At 46.4% G+C, this 16,585-nt stretch overlaps 1 protein-coding gene across 1 annotated transcript in view; it reads right to left on the bottom strand.

Moving 5' to 3' along the window:
- The window catches only part of Zfand3 (zinc finger AN1-type containing 3), a 202,048-nt gene extending 191,901 nt beyond the window's left edge, over nucleotides 1-10,147 (bottom strand). The window contains exon 1 of the mRNA XM_028767881.1: nucleotides 9,964-10,147. Within this exon, the coding sequence (XP_028623714.1) occupies nucleotides 9,964-10,034 (71 nt within the window). The 5' untranslated portion in view covers nucleotides 10,035-10,147. The remainder of the gene's footprint in view (nucleotides 1-9,963) is intronic.
- Nucleotides 10,148-16,585: the final 6,438 nt, after the last annotated feature.

The raw sequence follows: 16,585 nt of genomic DNA, 5'->3' as shown, positions 1-16,585 counted from the left end.
CCAGGGCTACACAGAGAAACCCTGTCTCAAAAAACAAAAACAAAACAAAAAAACAAAATAAAAAATATTTTTTAAACTTAAATACTGAATGACTCTTTTTCTTGAGGGCAGTGTTGAGAAAATGAATGAACACAAGTAAATGAGCAGAAGGATCATGGAAAAGCAAACAGTGTGTGCTACTAGACCTAACTCTTAAATACAGCTGCCTGAAACTAACAGGCACAGGACCACGGCTGGGTTCCCCTCTTTTGTTTGTCATTATCTCTCACATGACATCATGTCCGAGCAGCAAGTGCCACATGTTCCGAATGTCCTAAATACACCCAGAAAATGGGTAAGGGGTAGTGTGCTTCGGTCATGGTCCGCTGCAGCCTCGGCTGTTTTAGGAGAATGTTTAAGGAGGTTTTAGGACCAAGGGATAATTAGTGACATCACTGACATCATCACGCTGATTACCCTGTGACTCACACTCTGTGCACATGAACGTGACCCAGGGTAAGATTAGCCTAAGGAGGCAGGAGTCTCGCTCACCCACCCACTCACTGCTGCTGGCACACCAGCGATGGAGACCATGAGGTGACACTCACTGTACGTGAGCTGACAAACACTGGGCGCCAGGACTGAGGGAATATACACAGAGATCCTATTTAGCGAACAGTATCTTTGATTAGAAAAAATTAAAATCAGGTTTCAGCTTTCTACTAGTAAACACTTCAAAAACAGATTTTTGGCTAAACATGGTAGCACACACAGCTTTAAAACCAGCACTCAAAGAGGCAAAGGCAGGCATACCTCTGTGAGTTTATGACTAGACAAAGATATGTAATAAGACCCTGTTTCAAAAAAATAAGTAGGGGTTGGAGAGATGGCTCCATGGTTAGGAGCACTGACTGCTCTTCCAGGGGACCCGAGTTCAATTCCCAGCACCCACATGGTGAGTCACAACCGTCCGTAATGGGATACATGCCCTCTTCTGATGTGTCTGAAGAGAACAACAGTGTACGTACGTACATACATACATACGTACATACATAAAATAAATCCTTTTTTAAAAAAAGGTTTAAAACTAGAACAGAATTTTCTGAGATTATCTGCCTCACCTTACTTCAAACATGTCCACAACCTACCACATCTACTTCATACACAAAAGAGTTCGACAGAGCTCGCCACAAAAATGAGACATGAATTCTACTCCCTTTTAAAGTGCTCTCTGGAGAGGACAGCAGAACTTGTCAAAGTGCTGCTTCTCACATACACAAGACCTGGAGGACCACAGGCTCAAGGTGGCGTGAAGAGGTAAGGAACTACCAGGGAAGAACCACCCAAACACCAGACCCCAAACAACAATGAGGCTTAGGCGAGCTCCAGCTCCCAACTCAACCCTTAGCCACAGGGCACGGTGTGAAACCTACTAAGGCCAGAGGGTGCCAAGATGTCACCTCTTAAGCAGCAGCAGCACAGCAGTGCCCTCAGCTGACTCTCTCAGCACTCTTCTTACTTCCTGCCCTCTATCATATCATTTACTCTCCACTCTGAGTGGGTCTCCACATGGCTCTGCTCCTGTCTCTAGGTTGCTCGGGTTTTAGGACTCTTATATGTGCCTCCACCAGCTTGTTCTCTTCACCACACCTCCTATGCCCTCTCGTCCCTCCTCCTTTCTCTCTTGCTCTCATCCTTCTCTTTGCTTAATTACAAATTCCAGACCTCTAACCCACCTCTGAATTCTGTAGACCCTAACAGTAGCCCATCTTTTCTCCCTAACTCCTCCATCTTGATTTTTTTCTGTTCAAAGCTGATCTAATACTTAACTCTTACCTTACTCACCTTGCCTCTCTCCCATTCCTAATCCCAGTAACTAAAATCCGTCATTAGCTATCCTCCAACAGCTACTGAGGTCAAATGAGCCACTGCCATTAACTGGACAGTAGACATCTGCAGTGTTACTATCACGTGGTCATGGGATAATTTCTATCAGGCACCTGTAGCTCCTACACTGAGGAACTACCTTCTGAACTATACATACCTCTACCACATCCTAATTCTGCAGAACACTTCAAAATAAAAGAACATTGTTGCTAAATAACAATAATTAATCACGTAAAGAAGTAACACCAGGTGTGTACATCACAACACAGGAACATAATAAACACAAAAATGAAAAACAACATAGGGCTGGAGAGATGGCTCAGCGGTTAAGAGCACTGACTGCTCTTCCAGAGGTCCTGAGTTCAAATCCCAGCAACCACATGGTGGCTCACAACCATCCATAATGAGATTGGATGCCCTCTTCTGGTGTGTCTGAAGACAGCTACAGTGTACTCATCAAGAAAATAAATAAATAAATATATATATATATATATAAAAACATAACTCCTTAAAACTAATTTCATTGTAATGGCATCTAGTCGGAATAAATTAAATCTCAGACAGAGAATTCCAAATAATGAGTATATTCCAAATAGTAAGTATGCTCCAGGAAAATAAACTCTACATTGAGAACACAAACAACTGAATAAAATAAGAAAAGAAGATGCAATATATGACAGAAGAATTCAACAGAGATAGAAACACTTAAAAAAAAAAACTAAAAAGCTGGAAATTAAAAAAAAAAAAGTTCTGGGCAAAGTCTCACCAACAGAAGGGCTAAAGGAGAACAAAGAATTCCTGGGCTTACAGAAAAGGTAGAGAAACTGGATCAAACAAGGGCAAAGATAAAATAACGAGGCAACACTGGGAATTCCAAGATACGTGACACTCTGAAAAGCCCAAACCTACAGAAAACAAGCACAAAAGAATACAGCTCCAAAACCAGTGAAAGCACTGTGGGGTGGGGGGTGAAAGGGTGTCCCCACAGTTAGGAACACTCTCTCTTCCAGAGAACTCCTATCTGGCAGCTCCAAGCAACCCAAGACACTCTTCTGGCCTCTAAGGGTATACATAGCAAACATTCACACACAGGTAAATAGACAGACAGACAGACAGACAGACAGACAAATAAAAATAAATCTTTTAAAAGGCACAAAGTATCATAACAGACTATTTCCCCTAGTTTAGAAAGATATGAGGCATTAGGGCACTAAACAGACAAAGCCAGAAAAGAAGCACCCCTCATACCATAATTAAAACACAAAATATAAAACAAAGAAAGGATATTGAAAGCATCAGGAGAGAAACACCAAGTCACAAATAAGTTGGTGCCATCCATGACAACAGCGGGTTACTCAACTGAAACCTGAAAGCAAGGAGAAGTGGGCGGATATTTCAAGTTCTGAAAGACACCAAATACCAACCCTGACTGTATAACCAGCAACACTATCTGTAATAACCGAAGGAAAAATAAAAACATCTCATAATTACTAAGCCAGTTTTTAAAATTAAAAAAAAAAGATATTTGAAGAAATATTTCAGAAAAAGAAAAAAAAAAAGTCCATCCAGTAAAGAATAAACCACACTAGAATTTACAGATGGAGAGGGGAGAAAACCAAACAGTACAAAAATCAACAAAATGGACCATAGTCAATACACACTTTTAAACAGTAACTCTGAATATTGCCAATATTGCTGGTACACACCTTTAATCCCAACAATTGTGAAGCAGAGACGGGGGCTCTCTATGAACTCAAGGCCAGCATGGTCTATATCAGTGGTTCTTACCTTCCTAATAGTCCTGTGACCCTTTGATACAGTTCCTCATGTTGTGCTGACTGGCTACTATAAAATTATTTCCCTTGCTACTTTGTAACTTTGGTTTTGCTACTGTTATAAATTATAATATAGCCCCCCAGTGGTGGTGCAGGCCTTTAATCCCAGTATGCAGGAGGCAGAGGTAGGCAGATCTCTGAATTCCAGGCCAGCCTGGTCTACAGAGTTTCAGGACAGCCAGGGCTACACAGAGAAACCCTGTCTCGAAAAACAAAAACAAAAAATTATAATATAAAATCTGTGTTTTCTGACTGTTTCAGGAACCCCTGTGAAAGGGATGTTCCACCCCAAAGGGGGTCAAGAACCACGCACATAACAGGTCTACATAACAGGTTCCAGGCCAAACAGAACTTACAGAAGGCCCTGCCAAGAAAATGCAAACAAAACTAAAAGGAAGGAAGGACTTTTAACAGTCCCAATTTCTTTCCCAATCAAAAACACACAGACCAGTTGATTATATCAAATAAGCAGAACCCAGGAGGGATGGTTCAATGGTTAAGAGCACTGGCTGCTCTTCCAAAGGACCTGGGTTTGATCTCCAGCACCCAAATGACAGCTCACAACCATTCAATCCCTCCAAGGGCACTACAAGCATACAGTGCACACATATACATGTAGGGAAGACACTCATATACAGAAAATAAGAATATTTTTTAAGAGCAGATACCATCTATATGCTGCCTCCAAGAAACGTGAGTCATCACAAGTCAGACACTCCCTGAGGGTTAAAGGATGGTCCCACCAGACCTGGGACGTATGCAGGTGCCACCACCTTAATATCTGACATGTTGTCAAACAACCTTCTAAATAATGTTTATACCCATAGACTTCAGTTGCTTCCTTCTGCAGTGGGCAGCAGTTAATACAAAGGCTTATAACTAAAGTAATGACTGTTAGCACTCAGTCATAAATGGGACAGCTGTACCATCACAGACACACAGACACACACTGAGGGAGCACTCAGGGGAACATGACAGAAGAGCAGGACAGATAGAAAAGCGTGCAAGAGCTGGAGGGTAGGGAGGAGTCCTGTGAAATGCCATGCTGTGGCCATTGCACTCAGGAACTCACTGCAGGATGGGTATATGCACACAAGACGAAATCAACAAGACAGTCAACACTCCAGTAGGCAGCAATGACTGAATTCGGTGGATTATCAGGAAAAAAAAAAAAGAGAGAGGATGCTATGGTGGGAAGAGGGCCTGGAAGAAGTGAGGGTGTCCTGGTGGAATAGACAGGGAAAACTGGATATATGATAAAAATATACTGTACATGTGTATAAAACTATCACAGAATAAGATATTCTTCTAAGCCGGGCGGTGGTGGTGCACGCCTTTAATCCCAGCACTTGGGAGGCAGAGGCAGGCGGATTTCTGAGTTCGAGGCCAGCCTGGTCAGAGTGAGTTCCAGGACAGCCCGGACTATACAGAGAAACCCTGTCTCAAAAAACCAAAAAAAAAAAAAAAAAAAAGATATTCTTCTAAATATGTACCCATATTTCATTCATGATTTAAGTTATATTTCTTTGTATCTGTAGGACATGCATGTCATGACACACATGTGGAAGTCAGAAGACAACTTGTGGGAGCTGGTTCTCTCCTTCCATCATATGGGTCTCAGGAATTAAACATCATGTGCCTTTATACACTAAGCCATCTCATCAACCTGAGCTTCTCGTTTTACAATCCTCAAAATAATCAATAGTTTACCTAGCTAAGCCTCAAACTATTCTATAAATTATTCTATCAATATAAGACCTAACTTTTATGGCCACTACCTTGCAATGTTTGTCTACTGAATAAATAATAACCTCTCAGAGATCCCATAATATTTCACTATGACAGAGACTATCTCCAATTATGAAAATAAAATATCAATCGCAGTAACCAGATTTATAATACTAAGAGTAAAATGAGGGGAGAAAATACTCTGACCTTCCATCACTAGCCTACTACTGTCCCTGAATATACACAGTAAATTCTTGGTGTGTGTGTGTGAAAGTTCTGGCTGGCCTTTAACTCACTATGTAAACCAGGCTGGCCTTGAATTCACAGAGATCTGTAGACCTATCTTGCCTCCCAAGAGCTGGGATTAAAGGCATGTGCTAATACATCAAACTGTTCAACAGTTTCCTAAAATATTTATGAAAAAAATGTGCCTCAGTAAATTTTAAGTGCATGAGCAGTTTTAAATATATTAAATTAATACTACTTGTATCTAGACAGTGTGAAAGTACTTTCAAGCTAAGCACAGTGGTTAAGTACCTAGAATCACAGCACATAGGGAGTGAAAGCCATCTAGACCAGCCGGAGCTACAGTCAGCTCAAAGCTAGCCTGAGCTATATAATAAAACCCTGGCTCCAAAGAAAAGGAGGAGAAAGAGGGGAAGAAGAAAAAGAGGGAAGTGTATTGATATTAAAGAAACATACTGACAATTTTATTTTAAATATGGCAATTATCAATAAGTGCTTTTTTTTGCCTGATTTCAAAATGTCTAAAATGAACCAAGACAATGTTCATATTTCACTAAGACTTTTAAGTCCAAGTTACAGGAACAGACTGTTTTACTCCTAGAAGGTACAGTCTCTACCACATAAAGAACTTCCAAGTTCTATAAACAGAGCAGTCTCCAACAATCTCCAAGGTAGCAGGTTTCCCTGTAAGGAGACGTCTCTATAAATCACCCCAATTAATCCCAGTGACACAACATAAACCACAGAGACAGAGCTGGGAACGGGGTTTGAACTGTATGCTCCTCTTGGCATTCTCCTTTCTATTGTGAGCCCACAAGAAAGAGCTCAAAGCTCTTGGATTCGCCAAGCCCTTGTGACTGCTGTCCTGACCAGACAATGCTCAGCAGCAAACACTAAAGCCTGAGTCATTGGAGAAAGCAGTAATTCTGAAGGAACTTCCTTTACTCGCAGAAGGCCAGAATAATTCTGTCCAGAGGCTCCTCTCCAAAGGCTGGGTGTGGGCCCGGGCTGGCTCAATTTAAAGAACTGCAGCTTCCAGAGTGCTGTGCCACACCAAACTTCTTAGGACTCTTCTCTTTGTGTTTATGAAGGGAAAAGACGCGGACTATCTTATATCCCTTGGTGACTTCCAGTCCATCCACATCTGTATCCTTCCCAGCCATGACACATTCGTGTCACTGCCGTGGCCAGCCCCTATTACTACTTCTGACAGGTGTTCTGTATCTCCACATCTGGCAGCACTCCATAAACACATATACCACATCCATCCAAACACACAATCACACCCACACACCTAGCCACTCTCGAGATCTACCAGTAACCTCCCACATCAAAGGTCATCCTGTTACTCCAAGCTTGGTGCTCTTTATTAACTCCCCGTGTACTCGGGATGAAGGTCCAAAGGCCTCAGCACTGCCCATGCAGCCACCATCTCCACTTTCCTCACCTCCTCGGCCTCATCCCCAGCTGATCCCTCTCCACAACCTACCCATGGCCACTCTGCTCCTCACCTTCTCCCTCACTTCCTGCCTCCATCCACACCATCCCCTCAGCCTGAAACACTCCTCCTACTCTCCACCATTTACCCTTCTTACATGTCCTTACTGAAGAGTCACTCTCTCCAGGATGCCCTCATCCGCCTCTACCTTCCTAGGACAACTGCTTCACATAGCACTGGGACCACCTAGCCAACTCTATCAATCTATGCTCTGCCTTGTACACCTGAGGATGTGCCAAGACTCTCACCCACCATTACTCACAGAGAAAAGACGCTCGAGTATCCGTGTTGAGTGTATTCTAAGTTTCCCTGATTAACATGGTATAATTATGGCCCGTGCAACAGAAGAAAATGATTAAAATCAGCTATGACATAACAAAGGCAATAATTTGGTTCCTCTTTGGCATGAAAGACAAACTACACACGTGTCTACAATCACCCTTAGGAAAGGTTTTAAGAGGGTGTGTTAAGAGGTGTTACCAGGTAATTACTAGCTCTGTGCTCATTACTTCTGTTAGGCAAACACAGGCTCCTAAGGGGGTCGGACTGGAAGTAGCAATGAAGGAACCCTGGGTGCTGTACATCAAGACTTCTGCTCCTACCAAAGTCGCTTAGCCTGATTCAAAATGTGCTGGCTAAACGCAAAGAGCGATTGCATCCACTTCTCTAGCTTCTAAGCCTTGATGAAAGGAAGGATTCCTCTAGACTCTATTCACTAATGGTCCCAAGGACACAAAATCAGGTTGCCAGGAAGCAGACCTCTCTACAGTCTGCGCCATCACTGAGACTGTCATTGGGAGCTACTGTCTACAGGCCACATGTCCCGCGGGAAGTTACAATCTAGGGCTTGTGACACTACATTTTTCCAAAGTGATGTCATAGATGTGATGGCACCAGGCACTCTGGAGCGCTCACCCACCACACCCTGCACTCCCTACAAGAAGGAGCAAGTTAACCAGCTTCTGTGTGCTTCAATCCTGTAAGATCCCTAGGAGAGTCGGACATCCGTCCAAACACTTCAGCACTTCACGGACAACTCAGTAACCCCAGCAACTCCAGCTGGAAACTCTTTGGATCTGGTTAATTTTGATGTGCGATATTTTTGTCAACATTTTTTTTATAATAAGGTTAAAAATAAACTTTTTAAAATGTTTTAAATCAAATTAAAATGAAAAGAAGACTCTACAGCTAAAATACTGTTACATCTTCGGAACTTTTGCTAATGCTACAACTTATTCTTGACCCCTGTCCTTCCACTGAGAATTTTTTTTTTTTTGAAAAGAGATACACTTCAAAATCTTCCACAGAGATCTGCATTAAAATGTGTATTCTGCTCTTCTTCAGTCATAAGCATATCTGCAGTTTCTATATCAACCATTCCTGGAGTATAGAAATGGCCATTTCCCAGGATGTCTTCACTAGCAACAACCAGTTTCCTTCATATACATCCCAACACAATCATTTTTTTCTTTTCTTTTTCTTTTTTTTGGAGACAGGGTTTCTCTGTATAGCCCTGGCTGTCCTGGAACTCACGCTGGCCTCGAACTCAGAAATCTGCCTGCCTCTGCCTCCCAAGTGCTGGGATTAAAGGTGTGTGACACCACTGCCTGGCTCCAACACAATCTTTTAAAAAGCCTGAATCACCAAAGCTGCTTGAATTCTCCAGTTTCCTTACACAGAACTAGTTATGAGGTATGACCACAGCTTGTTAGGTGACAATCTACAAAACCCAAAAGTATTCCAAGGACAACTTAAATTACAACTGCTGGTAGGAGTGGGGGTTCTATCTATCTATCTATCTGTCCCCACGTACCAACTCAGCCTAATGTGGCACGGGATTCTACACTGTGTTGTGAACATTAAAAAAAAAAATTTAATAGGGAAAGAGAATTTGAGAGCCAAGGAGGAAGCCGGCTCTCACATTCCACAAGGCAGGCTGGCTTGAGGTTCTGTTGGGAAGTTTCTGTTTTCTGTTCGGTTTAGCTGGGTGGGAGTGTTTATTTGTTTTGGGGGGATTCCTTGTTGTTTTGTTTGTTGTTGCTAGTGGTTATGATGGTGGTGATGATGGTGATGGTGGTGGTGGTGGTGGTGGTGGTGGTGGTGGAGGAGGAGGGGTTTATTTTGGACAGGGCAATTTTTACAGACTCCCTGATACATGTTTTCGATAAAAACCGAGACCCTCAACAACCCTTTTAACTTTACTCCCCATGCCCGAATTCTTGGACTGTGTGGATTTTAAATGTTCAAAACGTATGACGCGTGAACAGCTTCCTAAAAGCAAACGGGGACTGAGATATAATTTAGGAAGTGATGATGCAAATCTCTCCCGGGGAGCAGCAGGGAGGAGGGGAGGTGAAAAAGTCAGAGGAAATACCCTCCTGATGGCTAGGCACCAACTCATACCAAGATGAGGCGGAGGCGGACTGGCCTCCACGGGCCAAGGGAAAAGGGGGCCAGCCCTGCCCCACCGAGAAGTGCCAGCGCCGCCACCTCGTCCCTCCCGCTCACCCGTGGCCCCTCACCCCAAGCCGGCCTCGGGCCAGCGAGTCCCACCGAGGGCAGCGCGGCCCGGGCGGTCCTCCTCCTCCGATTCCTCCTCTTCCTCCTCCTCCTCTCCCCCACCCTCAGCGTCCCCTACCCGCAGCCCTCCTCAGGCCGAGGCCGCGGTCCCCACCCGCTCCCCCGAGGCCCGGCTTCCGCGGCCCAGCTTCCCGGGGCTCCGGCCTCCCTCGGGTCCCCACCATTACCACCCCGAGGCCCGCGCCCGCGCCCCTGCCCCCCCACACTTACCCCCAGAAGCCGCAGGGACAGCGAGGCGGCAGGCTGGGCGCTTTGCTGCGCTCGCTCCCGGCGTCTCCCATGGTGCTCGGCGGCGGCGGAGCTCGGAGGCGACGGCGGCGGCGGCGGCTGGGCCTGGGCCCCCCTCGGAGGAAGCGGAGGCGGCGGCGGCGGCGGCGGCGGCCGGGGGGCGCGGGGCGGGGGGAGGGGGAGGGAGCGGGCGCGCAGGCGGGCGCGAGTCCGGGGCTCCGAGCCGGGATTCCAGGCGGGTCAGCTGGAGGCGGGCGGCACCACTCGGCCCGAGGAGAGGAGGGGGGGACGCGGCGAGGAGAGGGAGGGGAGCTGCGGAGGAGGGGCTGGGCCGTGCGTACCGGGGAGACCCGGCGCCCTTGGCGGCTCTCTCCGCCGCCGCCCAGCCACAGCGCTGTCCCGTGCGGCGGCGCTGTCGGGTTCGGGACTGGGTGGGGAGGAACCCGAAGCCCCCCGCCGGCTGTGGAGTCGCAGCGGCCGGCTGTGACGCCCCGGGCCCCCGCTCGCTCCGTAATCCCCTCCCCCCCGCCCCGTAGACGGCGCTGACCGGACAATGGCCGCTCCGCCCCCCTCCCCTCAGAGGACACCCCTCCGGAGGCGGCGCGATGGTCTCGCCCGGGGGAGGGGGGAGCCGCCGCCGCCGGAGCCTGGCGGATCAGCTGGGATCGGGGCGTGCCACTTTGTTCAGCGCCTCGGAGGCTGGGCGGTGCGTGCTCTGCCGAGCTCCTCGTGCGAGCCGCCTCTCAGCCCTCCATCTTCCCAGAACTTTTACGACAGCTAGCTTGCGCTGCTGCCCGAGGGAGGGGAGCAGGTTTCTGAGAGCTGTGGGCGAGCGTTGCCTCTCCCCGCACCCCCCCCGACTAAAACATGGTACGCCCCAAGCCGGCCCAGGGACCCGATTAGTTGTTTAGGGTGACTTGGGTCGGTCCCAGAGCGGCGGCGCATGCGCCTGGAGACCTTGTAAATCGAGCCAGAGGTGGGTGGAGCGTTTCCAAACCCGGAAGTGCTCTAGGTGTCCTGTCTCCACGGCTGGCTGGCTGGCTGGGGCTTCAAGGCCACACTGCTCGCGCTCCTGATCAGTGTTGCGAAGCGTTTCTCCCCAAACTGCCAGCCAGCCGTCGGAGAATCTCGCCTCTCATTTCCCCCACTCTTCCAGTTCCACCCGGAAGAGTGGCCTCCCTCCTGGCATAAATGAATTTCTGGAACATGTATACTACGTCTCTCTCGACAGCAAGTCGTGGGACCCAAGTCGTGGGGCAGAGGGAACTTGCCCAAGTGTTTCACCCCGCTGATATCCTCAGTCTTAGAATCCCAGGTCCACTCCCGCTGCCTTGATTTGGAAAACCTTCCTTCTCCCTGGGGTGACTGAATATGGTTGTTTGGGGGAAGAGATTTGACTTGATCCTTGATGGATAGTAAGTGGCCAAACTTGAGCCATTAAAAGAATCCTTTAATATTCCTTACCATGGTCCTGAATTCTTTCTGTTCTCCAGTCAGTGGTGACCAGAATAGTCCACTACCGATCACTAATTTGAACACGAAAGAAACGTCCACCAGAACTCTTAGAGAAGTGTCCTGGCCCTAAGGGTTTTGGAGCCAACTTAAAAGTCCAGAACTTCCAGGAAGGCTACCATGTACCCTCTCAACTCCAAGGGGATCCAGCCCCAGAGAATATTACTTAGATTAACTTTATTACCAAATAGTACTTTTCCTTTATATCAGCTTGGGCATTCTCTGCCTTTGTTAACGCTGACGTCCATTCTCTTGTCCTCTAAAACATCTAAAAACCAGGAGTTACACTTGAGTTTATAATCCTCGCAGTGGGGCAACTGAGTGAAGACATTTACCACCACAGCGTTTAATTCTGATTTTGTGAACGTTCATATGCCCTCAAATAGAACTATTTCTGTCAAAAGTGCACAGGAGCTGGGTGGGCATGATGATGCGTGCCTTTAGTCACAGCCCTCCTGTGGCAGAGGCTGGCAGATGTTTGTGAATTTTAGGACAGCGTGTTTTAATGTCATGAGTTCCAGAATAGCCAAGACTCCATAAACATACAATCATACAATGATGGGGGGGGAATGAATAAACATATACAGCATTCCTAATTCTCATGGTACTTTTAAATCTTCAATTGAACTGACATGGAATTGCCACATAATGAGAGACAGCTTTGAATCTAACAGTGAGATGGAGTCCCCCCACTCACATTTCTGGTTTAGCGTCTTCATGACTGTCTTTTCTGTGTAGAAGAGAATACCCAAAGGAAAGTTGGATATAAACATACTTGTTTGTCACCCAACAAACCGCTCACCTGTCTGTCTACCACTGATTCAGCAAGCATTTCTTGAGTACCCAGATTCCTCTGGAGACAGGAATGATTGGTACAATGAGGCTTACCAGCAGGCCCAAACTCCCTGTATCCAGGAAGTTAGATCATTAGCCTTCCGTCTTCCTCCAAGGCTCTGCTCACCACTCTCCATCATGGCCCCTACAACTCAACCCCTTGTCACTCTTTCCTAAACGCACCTTGCCTGTTTGCATATCATTTCCCCTGATCCCCCCCATCCCCTTTGCCTCACTGCCCTTCCTCCCTCTGGGCCAGCATGTTCCTATTCCTACTGTTTCAGTGGCATGTTTCGATGCCCTCCACCTCTGCCACAAGAGAGTTGGGTCCTTCTTCCTGTGCCCATTATGGGGCAATCCAGCAGTTCTCTATGCTTGTCTCTTCTTACACAACTGTCTTCAAAAGGACTAAGACTGGAGTTAGCAAAGTTAACCCATATATGCTAAATGGAAAAACTAATCTGACAAAAATCCAGTCCTTGACAAGAGCCTTGTCGTTGCAAGTATCAAAATCACACACATTTCTTCGTGTAAAGTCAACCTCTCTTCCCTAACCCCATCTTCTCTCTCTGTGTGTGACTGTGTGGTGTGTCTGTGTGGTGTGTCTGTGGAGTATGTATCTGTGTGGTGTGTCTTTGTGTGTCTGTGTGGTGTGTGTCTTTGTATGTGTCTGTGTAGTGTGTGTCTGAGGTATATGTATCTGTGTATGCGTGGTGTGTGTCTGTGTGTGTTGTGTGTGTCTTTGTGTATATGGTGTGTGTCTGTGTGGTATATGTATCTGTGTATGTGTGTATCTGTGTACGTGTGTGTCTGTGTGATGTGTGTCTTTGTGGTGTGTGTGTGGTGTGTGTGTGTACAGTGTGAGTCTGTGTGTGTGTGTGTGTGTCTGTGTGTGTTCAGCTGGTAAAGGTGCATGCCAACAAAACTGATAGCCTGAGTTGAAGGCCGGAATCCACATGGTGACAGGAGAAACACAACTCCTGGAAATTGTTCTCTGCTCTCCACATGTAGCCATGGCACAGGTGCACCCATTCATATACACACCGACACAAAATAAATGTAGCGGCCGGGCGGTGGTGGCGCACGCCTTTAATCCCAGCACTTGGGAGGCAGAGGCAGGCGGATTTCTGAGTTCGAGGCCAGCCTGGTCTACAGAGTGAGTTCCAGGACAGCCAGGGCTACACAGAGAAACCCTGTCTCGAAAAACCAAAAAAAAGAAAAAGAAAAAAAGTGGCAAGGGAAAAAAAACAAAATACAATAAACACCCAAGATCTTGCAAAGCAACTGGATGTCAGGGGCAGCCCTGCTTATACACTGAAGGCCTGACATACATGCCTGCTAACACAAAGTCTTGAGTCTCTGTGGAAAAACACTGAAAATGTTTAGAAGCTATTGTAAACAAGCAGCTTTGGTGGAAAATTGCCAGGCTAAATAGTTATAGACCTTGTAGATAGGTAACCTTGATGGATAGTACCAACTTAGATAAGGACAAGTGAATCATAGAGTCATAGTGACATGTCCCCTGAACCTTCATCCAGCTGATACTCTGTTCTGGAAGATATCTGTACTCCCCCTGAACACCTACGCTTCTGAGTCATCCCCTTCCCCACATCCTGCCTTTTTTGTGTATATAACCCCTGTGTGGAAAAGTAAAAATGGCAATTTGATCAGACTATATACAGATCGCCATTTTTTGTGTCCGCCTGTTTTCCCCCATCTTCTCTTTCAGGTGGACTCCCCAGACCCCTATTTAATGTCCTGCTGGACAGGACAACTGGACTTGCATAGCAGCACACCTAATTCCAGCACTGAAGAGGCTGGAGCAAGAGGCTCACAAATTCAAAGCCAGCCTGGGCTACACAGTGAAACACTATCAGAAAATCTGAAAATACAAATAGCAATATCACAATGGGCCAGTCTCACACAAGGGCATTAAATATCAACAGGAAGGCATAAAGCCATGTGGCTCGTCCCTCAAATCCCTTCTCTCTGGTCACATGAACTTTCATCTTTGCTTTGTGTGTGTGTGTGTGTGTGTGTGTGTTTCCTTCTCCCCCTCTGCCTTTTCCTTCTCCCTCTCCTTCTCCTTCTCCTTCTCCTTCTTCTTCCTGCAAAACTGCTTCGTTCTCTTTGGACCTGCTTCTCTGAGAACATATGCCAAGCTTACTGACCCTCATGTCAAGAGCAAACTAAGACTCACTAATATTGGTAGACTCTAGGTACATGCCAGCTTTCAGAAAGCAGAGGCAGGCAGCTCTCCGAGTTCGAGGCCAGCCTGGTCTACAGAGCTAGTTCTAAAACAGCCAAGGCTACAAAAGAAAAAAAAAAAAAGGCACGTGTCTATGTGTCTGTGTGTGTTCTAATTTCCAAGGGAAAGAAACTAGTCAGTCTAGTTTATATTAAGTTGTCAGACCTTGGTCTTATACCACCTCTGCCAATATAACGGTGTAGTCAGGGTTCTTGTGATACAAGTGTGACTGCCAAAGACCCATCCTTGGAGGCTGTGCTTCTCAAGAGGATCAGTTGAGCCAGTCTCGAGGCAGCACATGCCTTTAATCCCAGTACTTTAGAGGTAGATGCAGAAGTTCTGTGAGTTTAAGCCCAGCCTGGTTTGTATAGGGAATCTCAACCCAGTCACGGGTACATAGTGAGACCCTGTCTACAATTAAAAAAAAAAAAAAAAAAAAATGCAGGGCTGGGAAAATGGCTCACCAGTTAAGAGCACTGACTGTTCTTCCATAGGACCCTGGTTCGATTCCCAGCACCCACATGGCTCTCATGGACTCTGATACCCTCACACTGACAGACATGTTTAAAACACCAGTGCACATAAAAATAAAATAGTTTTTTAAAAGCTGTACAAAAAAAATATATCACAAAAAGAAAAGGATCAGTTGTCTTGTTGGGAGAGGTCCCAAAAGGGGTCCAGAATACAGCACAAAGGAGCAAACGGCAGCGTGACACTCGAAAGCATAAAAGACAATGAGATCAAGACTTTTCCAAGAACTAGCTCCAATTTAAACCACCCCCAGGCCCTCATCTCTCCAAGAAAGCACCATGGACACACCCTTATGTTACATAATCTTAGGCAACATTGTTGCCCCGTAACAACTGCCACAGTTCCCAAGACATTCATGACTCTTCTCTACAAATTCTGTGTTTGTCTTGCCCGGGTGATTTACCTGAGGCCAAAGGCACATTTGGTTTTACATTCAGTAATACTTGTTGAGGGCCGTCTACATGGCTTGCTGGGGAAGGGCGCTTGCTGCCAAGCCAGGTGGTCTGAGTTCAATCCTGAGACCCACACATTAAAAGGAAGAAAACTGATTCCCATAAGCTGTCCTCTGACAACCACATGCATGATGTGCCAGGCATACACACACACACACACACACACACATGCTACAAAATATATTTAAAATGAGTAGTTGAGTAAACTTAAAGGCACGATAGTGTGTTAACCTACGTGAGATCCTCACTAGGCCTGATGTTAGACAACTAGAATTCCAGCTACTCTGGAAACTGAGCAAGATCCCAAGCTCAAGGACAACCTGAGCTAAAAGTGAGTTAAGACCAGGTTAGACCATTTAGGGAGACCTTGGCTCAAAAAAAAAAAAAATTAAAAGGGAGGGGCTGAAGAGATGGCTCAGCAGTTAAAAATGCTCTTATAGAGAACACAGACCCAGTTTCTAGGACCCACAATCACCTGTAATTCCAGCTCCATGTACCCAGGCTTTCTTCTGGCTTCCTGCACACCTGTATTCATGTATACAAATATACAGAAGCACACACACACACACACAATAATTTAGATTTGGGATTTGTTTGCTTTTGGTTTGGTTTGATTTGGTTTTTGGTCTTATGAGGCAGGGTTTCTCTGTGTGGACCTGACTGTCCTGGAACTTGCCCTGTAGACCAGGCTGGCCTTGAACTCAGCCTGCCTCTGCCTCCTGAGCACTGGGATTAAAGGTGTGTGCCACCACTGCCAGGCTAGTCAGGTTTCCCGCCCCCCTCCCCCCGCCCCGGCCCCAAAAGTAAAAAGGGGCAGGGAGGTTGTGTCTCAGTGGTACACACTTGTCTAGAACCCACCAATAAGAAGCAGAGATGTGGCTCAGTGGTAGGTCACCTGCCTAGCATGCACCCGTGAGGGATTAGAGTTGTGTATGCTCAATGGTATTATTCAAGGCCATGTATAGGTTCAGTCTCTAGAACTGCAAAATAAATACATCAACTAGCCGGGCCGTGGTGGCAAACGCCT

The sequence above is a fragment of the Grammomys surdaster genome, unplaced genomic scaffold, assembly GCF_004785775.1.
Source record: "Grammomys surdaster isolate TR1022 unplaced genomic scaffold, NIH_TR_1.0 183, whole genome shotgun sequence".
Taxonomy (NCBI): Eukaryota; Metazoa; Chordata; class Mammalia; order Rodentia; family Muridae; genus Grammomys; species Grammomys surdaster.
This window is presented reverse-complemented; position numbering and strand designations above follow the sequence as displayed.